A 21,639-nucleotide genomic window follows, 5' to 3' on the forward strand; every position below is an offset into this window, starting at 1 on the left:
CAGATGGCTTCCTGCCACCTCAAACTTCCACGCTGCAAAATCCCATTAAGTGCAGAGTTTAAGGAAGTTCTGGATATCAAGAAGCAGTGGCTATTTAAAGCCCTGATCACCTGCCAAACGGGGCTTTATGAGCCACGTTTCCTGTCCCAAATCACTTCTCCCATCTCCTGGCCGTGCTCTCTCCTTAGGAAATGGCCCAGTTTGTGCCACAACAAGCTCGGCGATGGGACAACATGCTCCCGTGGTGTCCGAGCCATTCCCATAGTGAGGTGTCTGGGATTAAATTAATTACATTATAGCAGGATTCCCGGAGCCAGGACCCACAACTGCAAGCAGTGCGAACCCACTGGAAGAGATTTGCCCTTTATAAAGGTTTTATTTCTTTTGTGTCATAGGGGACGGCCTCATTTTGCTGCAGAGAGTGCCCAGCACGGTGCTGGGAGCATGAGTTTTTGGTGAACTGTGGTGCAGGAAGGGACTAAAGAGCCCAGAGCAGTTGGACACAAGAGCACCAGGCAGAGAGCAATCGTTTGTTCATCAAAACAAACAATATTAAAAAATAAAATAAAATAAAATAAAATAAAATAAAATAAAATAAAATAATAAAATAAAATAAAATAAAATAAAATAAAATAAAATAAAATAAAATAAAGTAAGCAGAAATTACGGCTCATCTTCTCATTTTTGCAGCCTCTCCCTGAGCAAGGCATTCAGAGAGATTCCCATCTGTTATTTGAAGCAATGCTGAAAATTTTCCCTTAAGTCAGAAAACTGAAAAAAAAAAAGTTTTATTTTATAATAAAGCTCTTTGTATCCTTTTAAATATCTTTGAGGAACGGACTTTTTCCAGCACGATGTTTTTCTCAGCTAGGCTGTGAAAATGAAACTTGAACTAAACACAAAGGAAGCAATAATTTATTTCTGCCGGGAAATATCTTCAAAAACTGGCCTGCAAGCCAGGCTGGAAGCGTGACTTTTCTGCTGGGGGGTTTCAATAGTGCTGGTTTCAGTAGTGCTGGTTCAACAGTGATGGGATTTTGTTCTCTTGTTATCTTCTGTGTGTCCTTCAGGGAGAAGAAATGAAACCTCTGCTTCTGACCCACACAAATGCTGGGAAAATCAAGTCCTTCTCCCCACGCTGCATGGCCCATGTGTTACCTGTGACTAAAGGGAGGATGTGAGGTAGTCCCAGAGACAGGGGAAAACTTGGAGCCTGGCCTCCACGACTCCAGAGGAGCTCTATATAAATTCGAGGTGACTGTCTTCTGGGACGTTGTATTTAGCTTTATGCTCCTCGAAGAGCTTGCACAGCTCTTCCAGGTATTTCTGATGGACTCGATCAACTTCTTCCTCGGAGGGCTTGTACTTCTTCTGCACTGGGATCGGTTTCCCAACTGGAAAGGGAGCACAAAGATTCGGTCAGGTCCCTCTGGATGCTTAGCATGCCTTATCCCAGAGGTGGGTGCCACTTTTCCAAGGACACGGTGGGCAGATCAACAGGACTGGTCGTGTCTCCTCTGGGAGACAGCACAGCCAAGGGGGTGGGAGGTGGACATCTCAATTACTTTTTTTCCAGGGCTAAACTAAATAATTTGATCGCCAGCACTGGAAAAAACCCTTCCCATCTCCCACAGCCACCAGCAGCAGGGGACAGGGAAGGCCCTGAGCTACCTCTCTTGCTCTGTGCTCTTCCCCTAATTGTGTTTGCCAAGCGGCAGAGGGCTCCGTCATCATCGGGTAAGAGTGCTCCTCATCAGCCTAATGAAGATCCTTTGTGATACTGCTGTAAAACCATTGAGACAATCCAACCGGGTTGTAAAACAATTAGGAGTAATTGCTGGCTGTCAAACCTGATCAGTGGGGTGAGCTCTGGCCTCTCCAAACAGCCTCTGTAATTAGGCTGATTTGCAGACCATCAACAGCGTTGAGGATCCAAGCGTGGAGTTGTTGAAAGCAGGTGGAATTTCACCAAAACCAACAATTTTCTTGAGGTTTAGTATGGTCTCTGGTCAAACTAGCCCTGCTTGTTCATGGGGTTTGTTTTTGGGGGTAGGTTGGGGTTTGTGGCTGCACCTGCACTCGGTGCTGAGCAAACCTGCAAACCACGTTGGTGTTGTCCTACTTGTGCTTCTGGAATCGGCTTGGAGGAAGTTCAACCCAACTCTACCACCGGGGTTCACACCCAGGAGGTGTGCTGGGGCTGGGGTTGGCAAAATGTTTGCTCTGAGACTTTCTCGTTGCAGTTCAGATGGGCTAGGTTGTGCAGCAAGACCAAGCCTGGGTCCCGGAGCAGTGTACATGTATGTAGGGACCCACGTGTTATTCTTTCTCTGGGCTATCTCATTTGCTCAGAAGATGCTCCAACACCACGTTCAGCTGAACTCATCATATCACAGCCTCCAGAGCTGCCCACAGGCTCAGGCACTCTTCCCCCAATTACATTTTTAAGATTTTCTTTGCATCTTTTGCTGGGGAATTTTGCTATCTTAGGGAAACCTTGTCCCAGACCCAGGTGCTTTTTTAAAAAAAGCTCTGTCTAGTCTGGAAAACCAAGATGGGTGAGCAGTTGGAGATGCTCAACAAATTGCTAGCCCATGGCATCTTGTGCTCTCTGGCATGGTGTCCCAGCCCAAAATAAATCCCTGATCCCTTCTTTGGCCAACCTTGAGCTGGGGAGGGACTTACCAACAGTATAGATGGGCCGGCGGTAGGGCATTAGCCCGAAGCTGTACTGGAAGATGCCTCTTGCATGGAAGAGGGGAAGGGAGACACCCATCACCTGCTGGAGCCGGTGCTGGAGCCGCCGCAGCCAGGAGCCCTTAGGGTTGCTCACTTGCTCAAAGAGGTCGTTCTCCCCGAATGAAAAGGTGGGGACCAGCGGGGTGCTGTGGGGAGACAAACCCAACATGTGGCCATGAAGATTAACAAAACCCATCCCCCAAATCCTTCACCACCCTCTCAACTCACCAGGAACATCCCAGTGACCACCCACAGCCCAGAGCATCCCTCCCCAAGCACCCCCTTGACCCCATCCCTTGCATCACCCGTTCTCGATGGCCACACGGACAAATCCCTTCCTGTTCTTCAGCAGCAAGGTGTAGGATCCCGGGCGGGCATCCAGAGCCTCCTGAGCCCCGCCAACGATGATGGTCAGCAGGTTCCCCCCACCTGGCCTCTGCAGCACGTGGGATGCACTCTCCTTGTCGGAGGACACAAGGCCTGGGAGGTAGAAAGGAAGAAAAAAATAACAGCCTGGCTAACCGTGTTTTCCTCCCATTTTTCCCCATTATCCAGCTCCGGAGAGGTGCTCAGTATTTATTTGCACAGTTTTCCTACGCTCCAGTAAATCTCAGCCCTACTTCCCAGAGCGCTGCTGGATTCATGCATGGCTCTGCCCTGTTAATACGTGATTATCCCTTTGCTGTCTGGCCTACAAGTGAGAAACAGGGAAAAAAACATAGGAAAAAAAAGTAAACTGAAAACTAGCTGCAGGGAAAATCTGTTTCAGCTTGTTGTCAGATTAAACCATGTCCCACCCTGAATCCTTCCAGAGTCAGTGAAATGTTGGCTTAAAACACAGGAATTTCAGTGCCTGTTGCTATTTAAAAGTGACATTTGGTGCAGTTTTGCCCCCCCTGATGTTATGTGCTTACAAAAATTAGAAATCTGTAATTCAGAACCAGCAAAACAATGTTGTTTTGGTTAAACAGAAAACATAAAAAACATAAAACATAGTTTTCTGTTTGGTAAGCAGAAAACTAGCTATTTAACTTCAGAGAGGCTTTGGGTGCCACCTCCAGCGCCCATGTCCATGGATGGGATCAGGTTGGCCACAGATGGAGACAAACACTCCCCTTGATCATCTCAAGCCTTCTTGGTGCTTTCACCCTTCTTTCCCCCAAAATCACCCAATTCACCCACTTATCCTTCTGCTGTTGTGCTTACCTCCAGCCATCAGGTAGTCCCTGAAGAAGGGGACACGAAACCACAAGGAGAGCATCATCAGGTGTGGGGTGATGCCTGGGAAGAGCGTGGAAAACCCCGATGCCTCCGTGCAGAAATTGAGAAAGGCTCCCACGGCCAGCACCCCGTGGGGGTGGAATCCCATCAGGTAGTTCTGCCTGGGGTCCAGTTCCGCCGTCTTCACCAGCTGGGCACAGGGATGGGCCATGGGTTAGTGCCATCACCTTGGGGATGGAGCATTGGCTATGGAGAGCTGGCAGCGGGGCTCTTGGGGGGGCCCTGGCACCCACTGTGCCAGGGAAAGGTCAACTGAAAAACTCCAATTTTTTTTTCCCTACGATGTATTTTGTTGCCTGTTTTCGTATTTTCCCCCACCCTGTGGCCCAAAATGACTGTTCCAGTGGCACAGTTCTTTAACCACAGACTAATAGATTGGGGTTGGAAGGGGCCTTCAATGATCACCTAGCCCAACTTGATGATCTACACCTCCTACCTGATCTGGGTGCCCAAAGCCCATGCTGCTTTCAGCTGGCCTCAATGCTGTTGGGAACCTCTTTTCTTTAAAACCTCCTCCTGTCCATTTTCCAAGAAGGAAAAGAAATGTGCTCGGTGTGCTTCTCCCCGCCAACCCTTCGAGTGCCCCGCTCCCATCTGTAGGCAGGTTGCAGCTAATGATGCGTGCACTTTCATGGAAGAGAATGGGTGGGAGTCACGAGGGTCTGTTTTTAACCTTGTCACATCACGGCCAATTTCCCACCTGTCCTAGAGCACTGTTGACTGTCCGTCTGTGCCTGCTGCTAATGAGGGGAGTGAGCAAACAACGGTGCCTGGGTGTAGAGGTGGGCAGAGGGGGGCTGTGGTGATGAGCCCCTGTCATGATGTGCTCATTTTTTGAGTGATTTCAGCTCGTTTCCCTCATTGTTGGCTTCTTGCCTTTCGTCCCCATGTGAGAGAAGAGAAAAGAGAAGAGAAGAGAAGAGAAGAGAAGAGAAGAGAAGAGAAGAGAAGAGAAGAGAAGAGAAGAGAAGAGAAGAGAAGAGAAGAGAAGAGAAGAGAAGAGAAGAGAAGAGAAGAGAAGAGAAGAGAAGAGAAGAGAAGAGAAGAGAAGAGAAGAGAAGAGAAGAGAAGAGAAGAGAAGAGAAGAGAAGAGAAGAGAAGAGAAGAAGAGAAGAGAAGAGAAGAGAAGAGAAGAGAAGAGAAGAGAAGAGAAGAGAAGAGAAGAGAAGAGAAGAGAAGAGAAGAGAAGAGAAGAGAAGAGAAGAGAAGAGAAGAGAAGAGAAGAGAAGAGAAGAGAAGAGAAGAGAAGAGAAGAGAAGAGAAGAGAAGAGAAGAGAAGAGAAGAGAAGAGAAGAGAAGAGAAGAGAAGAGAAGAGAAGAGAAGACGGAGGCTCTGTCCTGGGATTGCAGCCATGCTCCAATTTATGGGGGTGACAGCACTGTAGCTTTCAAAACCGTTTTTCAAACCAGCAGCCAAGTGAAGCTTACAGGAGGAATTGCTTTGGCTACACGTAACCAAGCAGTTCCTTCCCAGCTCTATTTCTGGGTGCTCATGTTTCCTCTTGATGCTTTCCACTGAGATCACCCTGTGATGTATTTTATCAGTGGTAGTGCATACCTATTTTCAGCTGCCAGATTTTTCATATTTCTCTGCATTACCACATTATTATTATTATTTATTTTACTTTTTTTTAGGCTATTTATGGCCCCAAACAAAGCTAAAAGCAATGCCAGTTGTTTTAGCAATGCTCCTGGATAGCACATCTGCTTCTGATACGTGAATCTTTGCATCCCTAGTGGCCTCAATGCCACTAAATCTGTAACCCCACCAACCATAGCTTTGGGCCTTTAGAATCACTTGTGATTTATGGGGCTTGAACCTAATCCATGTATCCAGCTCCTGGCTTTAAGCCATGAGCAATAAGAGGGTAGGAGCCTGGTTGCTCAAGGGTTGATGGATCTGGTCGATGTATCTGCAGCAGCACTGCCCATGCATGAGTGGCTTTGGTGATTTAATTACTTCTTCCAGCTTTGTAAACTGGAGGGGAGGGAAGGTCCCCGTCCTTGTCACAGTGTCTGCTCCTGGTTTGGGCCAGAGCTTACTGAGAAACCAAGGAGCTTGAACAAGATCAGAAAGGAAACCTGTCGCAGAGAAGAGACCTGGGCAATGTCCCTTAAGCCATAGGTCAGTCCCCTGAACGCCAAACCACCCTTCTGGAAACTCTTTAACGCAGTAACTCAGTCCTCCCACTTGGTTTGTCCCTCTGTTTGTTCACTCCTTCCTCCTCCTGCCAGAGGTCACACACAACAAGCTGCTCCCTCTCCTCCAGGGAAGTTAATACCTGACGCCACACGGCCCACATTTTGTCCGTTCTAGCCCCAAAAATGCTCAACTCGTCTGCCTGGGGGCTGTGGGGCTGGGGTTGAGGTGCAGAGGGGTGTCACTCTCCTCCTCCTCCTGGCTCCTGCCACTTCTGCACCCGCCGGATGGTGCCTGCTGCCCCGGGCTTTCTGGGTGAGTTGAGCTTTTAATTATTGCCAAAGGACTCGAGGGTGCAGCCAAGCTGCTTTGTGTGCAAACATCTAAGGGAGATGAAATCTTGGCACGGAGTTTTCTTAGTAGGGCGAGACCAGTTCCTGATCCCGTTGCTGTCTGCTGGGTGCCAAGCTAATGCCTATGACCCGTGGCCCCAAGGCAAAGAGCTGCTGTTGGCTTTTAGTGGTGGGTTTGGGAGGCTTGGATGCAGGGCAGAAAGCCTTCTCCATCCCAGATCTGTGGTTATCACGGCCTTCCCTACTCAAACTTTAATTTGGATTTGAAGGATGGGGTCTGCTTTACCCTTCCCCATGGATAAATGCTTTGATAGCTGCAGTTGTTCAGTGCTCCCAGTGACTTCTCGGTAGCAAACCCTCCCCTTACCCTGTCTACACAAACGTGGGTCCAAGACATGGGTGAAACCCTGCCCCAAATCCCCCAGCTCCTGCCGAGGAGTGCTGAGATCTGCCCCACGTGCCATCCTCAGCCACGTTAGGGGACTGCACGCGCAGAACTGCAGCTCTGGTAAGAGACCACGTAGCGGTGAGGATCTCAGGCATACTTAATTTTAAACTGGATTAGTTAAACCGCATTAACATCCCCAGTAGATGCTCTTAGCTGGAATTAAAGTGGCCTTCGTTTGGTATTTGTTTTGGATTTTTAATTCATTTTGGAGGGGAATTAAGCTAATTGGAATTAGGGCTTCTGAGTGACTGTATCAGCACAGGAGTTCAGCGCTGGTCTAACGAGGAGGTTTTAATTCATCCCTCGAGACGTGGCTGGGGGTTTTTGGGTGTCACCTGGACTGTTTTGCTCCAAATGCAAAAAAGCAGGAAGCTGGTGTGAAAATAAATCCCTCCCTCAGCCCCCCTTGTCTGTAGGGCTGGAGGGAGCCAGAAGTGCTTAAGTGGGGAATTAGAAGGAGCCAGGCTGTGATAAGCATGGGTGTTTGCAGATATTGCAGAGCTGCTATTGTATTTCTATCCCACCCTGACCCCAAACTCCACTTTCAGTGATGCTATACCCATTAATCTGCTTTTAAGCAGGGTAAACTTCTGTTCAATTTTACTCTAAGCAGATGCCCAGGTGCCTTGCTGTCCACCAGGCACCTCCAAAGAGCATCTCCCATGGGAGGAGGCATGCAGCCAGTGGCTCTGCAGGATGAAAACACTGGAGGAACAAAGAAGGAGGAATTTAACCAAGAAGAGAGGTGGGCAGGTCACTGGCTGTGCGCTGTGCTTGCCTTCTTCTCCCCTCAACCAACAGAAGGAAACCAAATGAATAGCCAAGAGTACTCAAAATCAGAAATTATATTTAACGTCACGGGCCACGACACAAGATCCCCAGTTACACATAGTACCCTGCTCCCAGGAAAAGACAGAGAACGTTCCTGGCAAGCCCTGGTTCACGTGAGCTTGGACCTCTCCCACCCTGCAACGCCTCCTACGTACCCCAACGCACAATAACCCCAGTCATGGTTTATGCAATTGTGAGAATGAATGAGCTAAGGGATGGAACCATCCCAAAGCAGAGCTCCTAGGGGTCCGCAAAGTCTCCAGTGATGCATTTTATTTCTGCAAACAACAACAAAAAGAAAGCCAACGAGTGGCCAAGCACAACGGCAGAAGTGGAGGCTCGGCCAGGTGCTGTGGATAACCAGGTCCAGCTGGCACTTAAATAACCCCACAGCCGGTCAGAAATCTCCTGTGGCTCCTCAAGAGGGGAAAACAGCACCATGAAGACCACAGGGACCTTCTCCACACAGTAGGGACATCTCAGGTTGCCCCGAATAAAGCCGCTGGGAGCCTGCTGGGGTTGCTGTGAATGATGACAGCACACGGAGATGAGATTTGTCCCTCTAAGTCCTCCCCTTTTGCACATCCCTGGTGCTTCTCAGAGGAGGTTAACCATGACCTGGAGGCAGGCTGGTGACAGCAGCCTTATGCTGGCTGGCGGGGTTGGGGCTGGGGAGAAGAAGCAGTGAAGGTGTGCGATTTCTTGGCCACTTGATGAATTTGTTCTTATTTTAGCACTGGGTGTATTCTTCATGATAAAGGGGTCACAATGACAACAGATGCTCGTTCTGGTGGAGAAGGAGAGGTGTGACTGGAGATGAGGGTTTGGGCAGAGACCTGGCAGTGGCAGACACATTATTGCCTGTTTATTGAGCACAGCATAGGTAGGGCCAGCCACGGTATCCAAAATCTCTCTGGAGGAACCATCAACCCCCAGCAGGCATCACCGATACCTGCTCAACCATGGACTGCCTGGAGAGATTCATTTTGGGATATTTCTCCCACTTCTAAGACCCAGCTGAGCCCAACATGTACTGCAGTCATATCACGTGGTAAAGAAAAGAAAAGAAAAGAAAAGAAAAGAAAAGAAAAGAAAAGAAAAGAAAAGAAAAGAAAAGAAAAGAAAAGAAAAGAAAAGAAAAGAAAAGAAAAGAAAAGAAAAGAAAAGAAAAGAAAAGAAAAAAGGCTGAAATACAGGGGGATGAAGCAGAAATAATCTTTCTGGGCAAGGTCTTGGGCACCCCCCTGGATTTTCCGTGCTTTATTTCTCACCTGCCTTTTAAAATCACCTCCAAATCATTCAGATCCTGCCTATTATCTCCAACCCCCTAACTAAAATAGGCTGAGCTCCAAGGAGCAAAACCGAGCAGCAAAGCGTTTCTTTTTTTTTTTCTTTTTTTTTTTCTTTTTTTTTTCTTTTTTTTTTTTTTTTTTTTTCCCTAAACGGGTAGGATCGGCAGAGGGTGCTCCTCGCCCGCGCTCGCAGCCTGCAGGCTCCTGCGTGGCAGACGCTTGTTGCAGCAAAATGCGACTTCGCTCTGCCTTAATCCCCAGAAAACAGCTGCTCGTCCCAACCTCTCTTCGCTTCCGCAGCCGTCAACATGCCCCGAGATCCCGTAAAAGCAGCGTTTAAATCCCCTCCTTGAAATACCAGAGGGCAGAGCGGCGCAGGCAGCTCTTGCTGCCTCCCCACCTCCAAACCCTGACACTTGACCAAGGATTGGGGAGGATTAGGAGCCACGTTTAATCTTCCCAGAATACCTAATCCTCATGGGGCTGAACGAACTCAATCTATGCACATACACAGCCCACGGTGCTGGGTGTTCCCCAAATCCCGCTCCCAATTTATCCCCATTCTTGCTGTTTGTTTTGGTTTTTTTTTGGGCAGGGGGGAGCGTGATGCTGGGTGTGCTCAGACCAAGCTCAGGTCCTTGTGAAAGTGGTGTATGGGATGGAAAAAAAATACATAAATAAATAAAATAAAAAAATAAAGTTTCTTTACAGTGCTTAATTTCCATGCTGCTAGGAGCAAATCAGCCCATGCTCAGAGGTATGAAATGAGATGTCGGTCACACAAGGAAAAAAGCTCATTTGGGGTTTTCAGGTGGGGAAAAAAGCTGGGAGGTGGGGTATGAAATAAGGCAAGTTTTCCACCATGCTTTTTCAGAGCCTCTCTGACTTCTACACCAGCAAGGACAAAGGCTCCTCCAACCATCTCTGGGGGTGTTCAAGGAGAGGTTGGACGTGGTGCTTGGGGACAGGGCTTGGTGGTGACATTGGTGGTAGGGGGGTGGTTGGAGCAGGTGATCTTGGAGGGCTTTTCCAAACTTAATGATTCCGTGATCCTATGAAACCCTGCCTGTCTGCACCCAGGACCAGTAAGCTGCAACCAAAACCAGTAGCCATGCTCCCTCTGCTGGTCTTTCCTCCTGGCTGTGCCACCCAGGGAGGGAAGGACAGACGGACAGCCCCAGGAGGGGCTGTGCACGGCCAGAAGAGGTGTCTCTGGGCTCAGGTAGCAGCTATGTGTTAGCAGAGAATTTGGTCTGACACTGCTCAAACTGAGGCTTATGGCCAGAAACAAATGACAGAATATATATTAAATATAGCCACCTGGATAGCTCGCAGCATTTCTAGCCTTGAAATAATTACTCAGGAACCCATTTGGTGTTTCCTATTAAATGCTGCAATGCACTACGTGTCCCTTATGGTAAAACCCATCAGGAGCTCTCCTGGCTTGGGTTCCCATTCCTCCCCAGGAGACTCTGATGTACTTTTGGGGGGCTGGCCTTGCAGCTTAACCAAAAACCCTTAAATCACTGCAAAAGCTCCCGATAAGGGCCCTGGACAAGGGCCTGGAGAAGTCTGGCTAGCATTTGCCAGCTTCCAGCACAAAATTAAATCATCTCCAGCAGTGAGGACAGAGGTGATGGTCCAGTTAAGCCCAGCACATCTACCAGTTGTACCCCGATCTGGTGAGAGGCGATCCCAGTTTGCACAGTACCACTAACTGGACACGGTCACAGCCAACACTGCCCATTGCTTCTTCACCTCCACCACCCCAAGAGGCATACCGGGATGGGATGAAAATTAAAATGAGGGGGGTGGAACAAAGGAGAAATCAAAAAGCTCTGCTTTTCCTGTTTTCCAACATTTGATTTTGGAGTATTCTGGAGGTGGTTCCTCCAGAACCGAGTGGTGTTTCCACTCTAATGACAAGGAGCAATGTTTGCTGGGACACGCCGTCTGTGCAACAGGGTGACAAAGCCCACATTTTGCCTGCAGCACTGGGGTCAGTATGCTACTGAGCTGTGACTTGCAAAAAGGGGTGACATGACATCAAAAGACACACTTTAGGCACCATCATTTTGGTGGCAGATATGCCCAAGTGAGCTGTTATAATACAAGTATGCATTGGATCCATTCAGAAATGGTAAGAGAGATCCAGACAGACCCCACCTATTCTTTTTTTGTTGTTGTTGTTCAGCCCTGATTTCTGCCCTGAATTAACCTCCTTGCTTTCAGAGCTTGCTTTATCATGTGTCTTTCAAGAAAGGGCAGTAGCAGAAGTGGTCCAGTCCAAGCATTGTAGACAGTGCTGACTTTGGCACTCTGCTGCAATGTTTCCTCTAGGGAATTATCTTTTAAATTCCCAGAGTAAAGCGTAGCTTGATTTACCCTGAAAACACTCTCCCTTGCATAGCCCATGCTGCTGCCTTGCTCAGCTACGCACAGACCTGTGATGGCTCGGAGGCAGGACTTCATCGTGGTCCATGCATTTGTGTCGTGCCAGGGGGAAACTAAATAAAGACTGAGGGCAAAAGCCTACCACATGCATTAAAATAAGTCAGAAAATATGAAAATCCCTTTCAGGGGAATGGCATCTCTATGACACTGGCCAGGACAACTCTGATTTGACCATCCAGCCTCTTCTCCAGTGGAGAAGGCTGACCTTGAAGGCTTTGATCAAAACATGTCTCTACATCCACTGGGTAAGTGCTGGGCACAGAAGAGCAGATGAATTGCAATATATCATGGGAAATGGGCCAGGGGAGATGTCCCCATCTGCTGGATCGCAGCAAGGTTAAATGGGTGCGTAAAAGGTGATTAAAGGATGCGATTGGGAAGATATTGGGTCATGAAGTCATTCGGAGAGCTGGGAGGACAATTTTGGCCTCCTGCCTTCACCACTGACATCCAAACACCTCCTCCCCGTGCCACAGCGGATACCCTCAGGCCCACCTCCAAGCACAAAGGAGGTCCTGAGGCTGGCCCTTAGAGGTTGGTCCCCAAAATCCCTAAAAGCCAAAGGGATCAGCAGCGCTTACCGTGACAGGGAAGTAGTCCCTCATGTATCTCCAGACGATGCTGTTCCGTAAGAGCTGGCTCCGTCTCCCTCCTCTGCTGGGTGCTTCCCTGTCCGTGAGCCACCACGCGGCGTAGAGGGCACTGAGCAGCCAAAAACGTGTGAACAGGAGGCCGATGAAGAGAGCTACGCAGCACTGTGCTGAGAGGAGAGAGAGAAAAGCAGCGGTGAGTCGGGGGGATGAGTTAGGTGGGAATGGTTAGGAATGGTTCTCCTGAAGGGACTCGGTTTGTTTGGCCCTCACATGGAGCCCAAGCTTGAGCTGAGCTCAGTTCTGGATTATTTTATCATTGTAAGGCACCTTTGATGCAAAGAGATGTTGTTTTATTTTTCCTATCTGCCCCAGGAACTGCAGAGCAGCTTAACCCCAGTCCTTGCAGAGACATCTGTTTCTCCAAATTTCTCCATCTCTTTCCCCCTCTTCCCTCCAGACTGATGGACCTCTGTCTGCAGAAGGTCTTGCAGACCCCATCTCCATTCCTTTGCTCCAACCTCTGCCGTATTAATGTCTGTGTTTTATCCCAATGCTCCTGTTAACATCCCCAGATGGCACCTGGCATTTTGGGATGGCAGCAAACCAGGGCACCGTGTTCTGTCTGCACAACCCTGACCACTTTGTCCTGAGCCACGGTTTCCTGATTTTGAATTACTGTCCACAATTATTTCATTTTTATCTTCCCATGTATAAGAGTTTACTTCTTATTGATTTTTTTTTTTTTTCTTATTGATTCTGGACCTTTTCCTCCACTTCTTGGGCTCACTTTAAGCCCTAATCTTGGCCTGCAGAGGATTTTCAGTCCTTTCAGCTTGGTGTCATCACAGATTTTATAAGCATGCTCTACTTCATTCCCCAACTCATTAATGACTTGGGACTTTCCCAAGTCATTAAAGACCTTCCTGCGTTGCTTCCAGTCAGTGCTCAGCGTTGTCCTCTACCTCCTGCCTCCCTCTCGCCCTACGTTTTGGCAGGAAAACAAGAGAAGGAAAGTCTGTGTGCCAACAAGCATTGCTTGGCATATCAAATCCCACCCGAGCCCAGCACTGTGTGTCTGCACAGAAACTGGGAAGCACTGGTGACCACTGGGTAAAGCAGATACCCTACAAAGTGCCTGGGAAATAGCAGAGCTGTGTCCTCTCCACGTGCCCCCTTGGAAGCCTTGGTGGCCCTGTCCCTTAGGGTGCTGTCTGGGAAGGGAGAGACTGAGCTAAAACAATGTATTTGCCTTCCCCAACTCATGGATTACACCGTGGGTGGTGTGTTCTGTGTTTTGTTCTACCAGAAAATAGGTATATGATGCTATATATTGAAGTCTCCTTTTAATTCCTTGTTATTTTGACTATGAAGGGACCAAGGGATGAGCCTCAATGCAGTTTTCTCTAAAAAAATGCGTTTTTCTATGATGCTGTCCCTGATGCCTGACCTCTTTCAGGTTTTGGGAGCATTTCACGTGTTCTCGGTGGAAGAGAATATCTTGATAAGGATAAGTAGATTTGGTCTGCAGTCTATTTTTGTCGTAAGTCGCCCTGATCCCGGAGCTTTGTGTGTTCGAACAAATAAACGCCACTTTTTTAAAGTGCTGGCATGATGGTACTGATAATTCCTACCGGGAAAAAAAAAATAATAATAACAAAAAAAAGGAATAATCTAACAGGATCCTAAACCTTCTTAAAGCTGAAATGGGATTTCATGTCCTCATGCAGGCAGAAGCACTGCAGGGAGCAGTGTTTGAATGGGAAGGCAAAAGCAAGCACCTGGGTGCAGAGCATGGGGAAGCACTGCAGAGCTCTGCACAAATCCTCAAAGCTCCAGGTCGGGACAAACTGCTGCTGCTGGTGCCACTCCTTTGAAAAGTCACAACCACAATCTTGATAACTCTCAAGGAAAACAGCATCCAACATAAAAGGAAGCTCCAAGGTCCAGACGACGCACAAGCGCTGCTCGGGGAGGTCGCAGGCTGTGCTGCACCTACCAGCCAGGTCATCACATCTGCTGCAAAGCTGTGCAATGCCTGATTCTCCTTTTATCACGCCGTGCAAAGCTCAAGGTATGCCCTGCACGGTGGAGGAGTGGCTGCGGTCCAGCTCCAGGCACTTATCGTCCAAGTTCAGCTTTATCTTGCAGCATATAGTAATTAATTTCTCCCTCGGTTCATCTGTGATGCAACGTTTTTTGGCAGGGCGGGATTTGCACGCGGTGACCTTCACTCAATATTAAGTGCTTGTAAAATCTGATGGCGTTCTGCTTGCTGCAAGAGAAGCACCCATTCCTGTGCCAGCACGGACCCGACTTGCTAACAGACACCCGTGTGTCCTCTCCTCAAACTCTTCAACACGAGCAGAGCATCCCCGATCTACAAGGCACTGAAAAAATAACATCCCATGGGAGAAAGGGCCAAATCCTGCAACCATTTGAGTTAAGGGCTAGAGATAAGGATCGTGCTGCAGGGCCGAGATTTATTTCTGTTCCTGCAAATCCCCAGGCTTTCCTGATTCAAGGAAGATGAGGAAATCCACGGGTTTCTCGCCTGCCCTTCCCTCGACCAGCAGCCACTTCAGAGCTGCTCAGATGACAGCCGTATTTTCCTTGGCATCTGCTTTCCCACAAACAACTGTCATTTTCTGGGCTCCCTGCCAGGCGTACACTTTAAAGGATATAACGAACACGGCATTAGGCCCTGGGCCAGGGAACCTCAGCAGATATCTCCCTTCTGGGGCCAAACTGCAGCCGACATAGCACCCGCTGTGCCCACGCAGCAGTCCAAAAAGGGCCGTCAGGTCTCAGGAAAGCTTCTGGAAGCGATGGCAGCCTGCATGGTGATGGGGATGGGGAGAAACCTGCAAGTCCCCAGTTCACTGGAAACCAGTCTTTGAGCCCCATCAGGTGCTGCAAATCCAGCAAGGATGGGGACTGCAGGTGCATCAGGCACACACATAGCAGTGGGATGTGGTTATAACATTGCCTTTACAATATTTTTTTTAAGGGGAAGGGAGGGGAATATTATTTCTAGTATTCGGCCATAGCATCCCTACAATACCCACCTCTCTGCCCCATAGCCCCCTTGTTTGCCAGCCCCAAGCTCCAACCTTTCAGGCCACATGGCTTATGTCTTTATGAGACTTTCGAGGAAGGCATCGTCACGGGGCTGAGGGCACCGTGTCCTTGAAATCACATTGGTTTGGTTATCTGGAAACGGCCAGATAATCCCAGGCTGGGCTGAGACTGTCTCCAGCCCTATCTGCACTGCCATGGAAAGCAAGGAAACGCCCCTTCAACCTAAAACCAAAGGGCCCTTGGCAAGGAGAGTGCCATACAGACCCTAAACCTCACATTTTCTGTTCAGGCCAGGCGCCAGGAGGTTTCTCTGCCTTTGCCCATGGCGAGGTGTGTGGGTATTTTGTTCTCCAGGACCTGGCACCTCGCATCTCCATGGCCAGAGGGGAGGCAGCAAAGAGAAGGCACATCCACATGGACCTGATGGCTTTCTTGGCTCCCCTCGCAGGCCGGGCACTTTCCTGGGAAGGTTTCCCTCAAAGAAAGGGACCTCCTGAAGCAAAAATGAAGTTTTTGGTGGTGGGCATCCTGGGTTAAGTAGATTTAATGTGAGCTGCAAGTCCCTCTCCAAAGGGAACCAAAAACCAGAGGAGGATGCTCTGCAGGGTTTATCTGCTGAGCAGAGGGGTGCAGAGGTTTCAGGATGCATCTCCAAAGGGAGATGAGATGCTACAGAGGTGGAAAAGAACTGGGTGGAAAAGGTCTGGGCATTCACTGCTGCTGGCTTGGCAGAGAGGTGAACCCTGCTGCACCAAAGCCATGGGTATGCCACATACAACACACATATGTGCCATGGGGTCCATGTGAGCCCTGAGCTGTAAGCACATGGAAGACTTTTTCGGCCAAGTCAACACAGGGACCATGTCCTATCAAAGAGCTTCTGGACCCAGAATTTGCTCATTCAGCCTCAAATATGGGAAAGAGGAGCTTTTAGAAAGAGATTTGGGGCATTGCAGCAGCCCCAGAGCAGGTCAGACTCACACTGCAGCTGCCAGGAGGATTTGCAGGATGCTCGTTGTGGTCCTCAGTGCCAGTCCAGAGCTCTCAGCACAGACAAGCCGAGGCTGTGGGCTACTCTCAGCCACCAAGGGGCTGACTCACGCTGGCACTGCATGCCCTTTGAGCCAGCCTCACCGACTGGCAGGGTTCAAAGGCTGGCTGTGCTGTGCTGGCTCTGGAAAGACAGCGGGCACAGGGCTCCTGCCCCTGCCAGGGGCTGGTTAGCGTGTTGGCGTTAGCTGGATAGCGTGATGGGTTAGCGTTACCCATCCTTGCACCATGAAATCCCCTTCCAGCAACCATCAGCATCCAAAATAGACGCGGAGAAGGAGAAACGAGCCCCTCGTGGGGATGCATTTGCACAGCCATGGCAACTGCAGCCCATGGTGGTGCAGCTGAAGGGCGATCTCCAGCCAAAGGGCTGCAGAAATGTCTGGCAGCAGGCGGCTGTGTGTTTTTGAGAGCCCTTTTCTGGCTGCAGAAGGAAGCATGGCTCTGTCACAGTGAGAGAGGAGCAGATGGTGGTCCTACCCTGCCCAAGGAGGAGCTGGTCTGTGTGCCTGGGGGTTAAAAGATCTCCAAGATCATCAGGTCCAACCATCCCCCTACCAATGTCACCCACTAAACTATGTCCCTAAGCACCACATCTTCACCTGGAGCAAGCCACATTTTCCTGCAGGAGGCAAAACCTGCATTTCAAGCAGCTCCACGTTACCCTCTGACCACAGAGTTTCTCCTTTCTGCCCATCTTTTGGCTTTCATCTGGCTCCAGCAGTCATCTCCATCGCTGAAAAGCCAAGTGCCAGCCTGCTCCTGGTACCAAGGAGGGGCAAACCTATCGTGCAAGTTGTTTTGCTGGAAAATAATCATTAATACTCCTTAAGCCCTGGCTGCATCCACTCTGGAACACAGGGACATGTTTCTGCATCCTTTAACATCACGGCCACATCTCCACTACCTCCCTGGCTGGCTTTGTCTCTCCCATTTCACATTTCCTTAGGCACATGGTTTAGTAGGTAATGGTGGTGGTAGGTGGACGGTTGGACCAGGAGGTCTTGGAGGTCTTTTCCAACCTTACTGATTCTCTGATTGCCTGGTCCATCCTATCCATAACTGCATATTTCTCATTTCCAACAGCAAACGATGCCCTCCACACAGCAGAGAGTTTGTCAGGGGCCCAGGCTGCTGCTGTGTTTCCTCTCCAATCTGCCTGGGTTTTCCCCCAAAACTGCTCTTATGGGGCAGGCAGCAGGGTCTGCACAAAGTGGGGTTGCAAAGTGGAGTCCCCGTGTTCTTCCCACCACACCACCCCTCGGGCAGAGGAATGTCATTTCTCATGACTAATGTCATTTCTCGTGACTAATGCTGAGTGGGGAAGCACTTTAGACCAGGAAAACATGAAACCCAAGGAGCAGGAGAAGCTGAAACCCCCACAAGGCTGCATAAAACCTGCAGATATACCCAAGCACAGACACACAGCCTAGGGCCACCCTGATGTGATCGGTGGTGGGAAGAGACAAAAATGATGAGGAGAAAGGAGATGCTTTGGTGAGATGGAGCCACCCATGCTGAAAGACAGAAGCATGTGTGCAGCATCTCCTGCTAGCCACTTGCCCTAACATGGCTTGCGAATCACTGCAGGCTCCCTAAATGCCCCTCTAATGCCTCTCTCCTTCAATCCCAGACCCTCAGTCTACTTGGGTTGGGGAAAAACCTGCTCTGGTTTCTCAGAGAGGGAAAAGGAGCTGCCTCTTACCTAGACCCAGGAAGCTGAAGACCCACTGGACCACCGACGCGGTCTGAAGCCTTCTCTGCAGTGGCAGAGAGAGCGGAGCGAACTCGATCTTCATCTTGGCTCTGCGTGTGCACCTCGAAAGGAGAAGGAAGCTCAGCAAGTGGCGAATGCAAAGTGCAAAGTCACCCGTCAATATTTACCCAGTCTTACAATATAGGGGGTTGTGCAACGTGCAGTGGCACGGGAAGGAGAGGGACGGTGCTGGGAGGTGTCGCCAGCTTTGTGCCAATGTGAAAGTCACCACGTGGTTAGACGGTGAGGGTTTCAAGCTTTCCCCACCCAAATCCAGGAGTTAAACTCCCGTCAGGACCAAATTCTGCCTTCATGTGCCTGTCACCTTCAAATTTCACCATATTTAGGTGCTTCCAGGGATCATCGGACACTTGTGCATGTGAGCCAGGCATGACCACACGTGCTTTATTGCCCCCTTGCCTACAAGCCCCCCGTGCATGGCAGGTGGGGACAAGAAGAAGGGACAAGCAAGGGCAGGACACTTGTATTTGCTGATGATACGGAGCTGAAGGGACCACGTGCAAGTCTCCTCCAGCACTACAGCTTTGGAAAAGGAAAATCCAACCACGCTTCTTGCTGAAGCAACTGCAGGAGAGAGCAAGAGAGAGATGTAAGGAAGGAGGCTGCGGGAGCAGTATTGACTGAGGAGGGAGGAAAAATGCTTTTCTGAGGAGTGGCTTTATGATTCAAAATATGTAGTGTGTAGATAAAGCTCAAGGCTGTGCCTGCTGGGCGTGCAAAGGGCTGGGTGGGTTCCAGTGTGAGCCATGGAGGCGTGCAAAGAGTGCACGGGTGTTTCACTGGGGTGCATGAACAGGCTCACGCCTCTGCCAGAGGATGGATGGAGGGATGGGGATGGATGGATGGATGGATGGATGGATGGATGGATGGATGGATCGATGGATGGATGGATGGAGGGATGGAGAGATGGATGGAGTGGAGGGTGGGATGATAAAGGGGTGGGTGAATGAATGAGTGGGTGATTGGGTGGGTGAAAAGGTGGATGGACAGGTGGGTGGGTGGATGGATGAGGCAGACGGGTGTCCATGTGTATCCTTGCATAGCCTTACATGGCTGTATGAGAAAGGAAACAGCCTCCTTTTTGCATTTCTGCCTCCAAGCAGGTACACACGCTGCACCTTTGAAAAGACACGTGCATCAAACTCCGCCCTACAATTTTCTGCGTGGAAAAAAAATCAGAAATTTGGGGGAAAAAAAGAGTCTTTATAGAACTGACAGGCTGCTCAGGTAAACAAAGAATTCATCTCATGGGAGGACCAAGAAAACCAAGGGAAGGGTCTCGTTGTAACCAGGATACAGAGTAATACAGCTAACAGACTGAATTAAACAATAAGCCAATCCACTACGAAAGCACCGAAAGCACCGGCGTACATACAAAGGCGTTGCCTGCTTGTCTAAGGGGCACTTCAAATCCCCAAGCTCACCGTGCCCAGGAATTGCGGAACAAAAGTAAAAACAACCCTTGGCAAAAGCAAATCAGAGGTGCTAGCTGACAAATAATCCTCCCCTTTGTCAGGCCCTAGGAACACGCCAAGCTATACGGAATTTACAGCTTTTAGACTCCATTTTCCCGAGTTGCTACAAACCACACGGCTCTGGTAAAACCCCAAGGGCTCCTTTCCAAAAAACACCGGTTGCTTGCATTGAGCTAAATCTGGCCCAGGTGCTGTTTGCATCCCTCCCCTTCCCCATCCTTTGTCTCCAGGGCCTGTCTGCTTTGGGAAGCAAAGGAGGCTTTTAACCCGTTTGGCTCTGTTGCTTGGAGACGGGATGTTTCCTGGTGAGAAACCACCAGCGATTCCCAAAACGCCCTGCAGAGAGCTGCAGGTCCAGGGCTTTTGGTCCTCCTGCACTGTGCGTGCCCCATCGTGACCGGGGAGGTTCATGGGGGGACCAAGGAGGGGACAATCCTCGCGGTCCTGCTAGTGGGAAGGGTCCCACTCGAGCCCCAAGGGACACCCAGACAGCTGGGAAGGGTTTTCTGCTCCCAGATGTTTCGGGCTAAACCCCAAAGCTGTTGTGTCCCTGATTCCCTAAGCAGCTCTTTGCTTGTGGCTTATTATTACAAGGAAAAAACAAAAACAAAAACAAAAACAAAAACAAAACAAAACAAAACAAAAATAACAACAAAAAAAAAAAAAAAAAAAAACAAAAAAAAAAACATTTTGGATTTATTGATGTACAAGGTGGCTCCTTGGAAAAGCTGACCAAAGAGTGAAGCAAGGCTCAGCTGGGTAATAAATATTTATGTCTTGCTCTGCCTTGGGCATGCCATTTGCTTTCGGTATCTCTGTTTCCTTAAATCAAGAGAGAAAAATACTTATGAAGGCCTTCAAAATCTTCGGCTTAAATAAGAAAGGGCTCGGAGATTCCCAGACAGCCAGGAGGAGGCAAGAGAGATGCAACTCTTTGCTGTGCTCAGGCTACATCCAGGCCTATGAAGGGGCTATTTTGGCCCATGTTAGCACCCCAAGCAACATCCAGGCCTATGAAGAGACTATTTTGGCCCATGTTAGCACCTCAGGCTACATCCAGGCCTATAAAAAGGCTATTTTGGCCCACATTAGCACCCCAAGCAATATCCAGGCCTATGAAGGGACTATTTTGGCCCATGTTAGCACCTCAGGCTACACCCAGGCCTATGAAAGGCCTATTTTGGATCGCATTAGCAGCTCAGGCTACATCTAGATCTATGAAAAGCCTATTTTGGCCCACATGAGTACCTCAGGCTACAACAAGGCCTGTGAAAGGCCTATTTTGGTCCATGTTAACACTTCAGGCTACGTCCAGGCCCAAGACTCTCCTCTCTCTGCAGGGAGACACCTCCAAAGGTCTCATCCTGTTTTTTATCAGTCCCCTTGTCCTGCTCTGCCCCTCTCCTCTTGCTCTCTCTTCCTGTTGCTGTATTATTTCTGACAGGAGAATGGAAGATGGGGGCAACAAATGAAAAAGCCACTTCCATCAGCTCAGTGGGAAGTGACGATAGGGGATGAGAAGGGTAATCTTTTATTTGGCGATGAGAAGACGCAGATTTACTCCATGGATTTCCATGTAACTTCCAGCAACTTTCCCTTCCTAGACTTGGGTGATGATTTGCTGTTCAAGAGCAATGATAATGGTGGGAAAACTTCACTGGCCCTCAGATGAATCTCCAGCCCCTCCAGTACCACTCACAAGTAATCCCTGCAAGTCCCATGGTAGCACCTCCTGGGGAACTTTGCTGCTGTTTAATTTACACTTATTAGAAGCCCCAGGGCTTTTAAACCTCAATTTTCTCAGTTTTTATAAGTTTCTCACCAATTCTCCTTATTTCCTGACATACTCAGGTACTTGCACTCATGTGCTCTATGATATATCTTCAACCACATTCTCCTTGGCCCTTTCCTGCTCAGGTATTTATAGCCATTTATCCGATCTCCTATGGCTTATGTTTCATCTGAGAACATAGCTTCCTTTAATCCCTCAATAGGTCGTCCTCTGTAATCCCTTTATCAGCGGCCCTTGCGATTTCAGTTGATCAATGTCCACCTCCGAGTACGAGAAGGAACCCGTAAAGCCCCGAGTCACCGCGCTGCGGGCTTTGCAAGTCACCGAGCTTTGCAG

At 49.2% G+C, this 21,639-nt stretch overlaps 1 protein-coding gene across 1 annotated transcript; it reads right to left on the bottom strand.

Moving 5' to 3' along the window:
• Positions 1 to 893: 893 nt before the first annotated feature.
• On the bottom strand, positions 894 to 18,151 carry MOGAT2 (monoacylglycerol O-acyltransferase 2). Its single transcript, XM_005024091.6, has 6 exons — positions 17,965 to 18,151; positions 12,120 to 12,298; positions 3,946 to 4,150; positions 3,045 to 3,219; positions 2,686 to 2,885; positions 894 to 1,394 (listed from the first exon to the last, which is right to left on the bottom strand). Exons 1-6 carry the CDS (start codon positions 18,056 to 18,058, stop codon positions 1,240 to 1,242), a joined length of 1,008 nt encoding a protein of 335 aa, XP_005024148.1. The 5' UTR covers positions 18,059 to 18,151; the 3' UTR covers positions 894 to 1,239.
• Positions 18,152 to 21,639: the final 3,488 nt, after the last annotated feature.

The sequence above is a fragment of the Anas platyrhynchos genome, chromosome 1, assembly GCF_047663525.1.
Source record: "Anas platyrhynchos isolate ZD024472 breed Pekin duck chromosome 1, IASCAAS_PekinDuck_T2T, whole genome shotgun sequence".
NCBI classification, from domain to species: Eukaryota; Metazoa; Chordata; class Aves; order Anseriformes; family Anatidae; genus Anas; species Anas platyrhynchos.

Excerpts from the sequence above, each read along its gene's own strand:
- MOGAT2 (XM_005024091.6), bottom strand. The coding sequence starts at position 18,058 with ATGAAGATCGAGTTCGCTCCGCTCTCTCTGCCACTGCAGAGAAGGCTT. Across the intron at positions 3,220-3,945 it reads GGACTACCTGATGGCTGGAG|GCCTTGTGTCCTCCGACAAG; the intron begins GTAAGCACAACA and ends TCTACCTCCCAG. Across the intron at positions 2,886-3,044 it reads CGTGTGGCCATCGAGAACGG|CACCCCGCTGGTCCCCACCT; the intron begins GTGATGCAAGGG and ends GTCTCCCCACAG.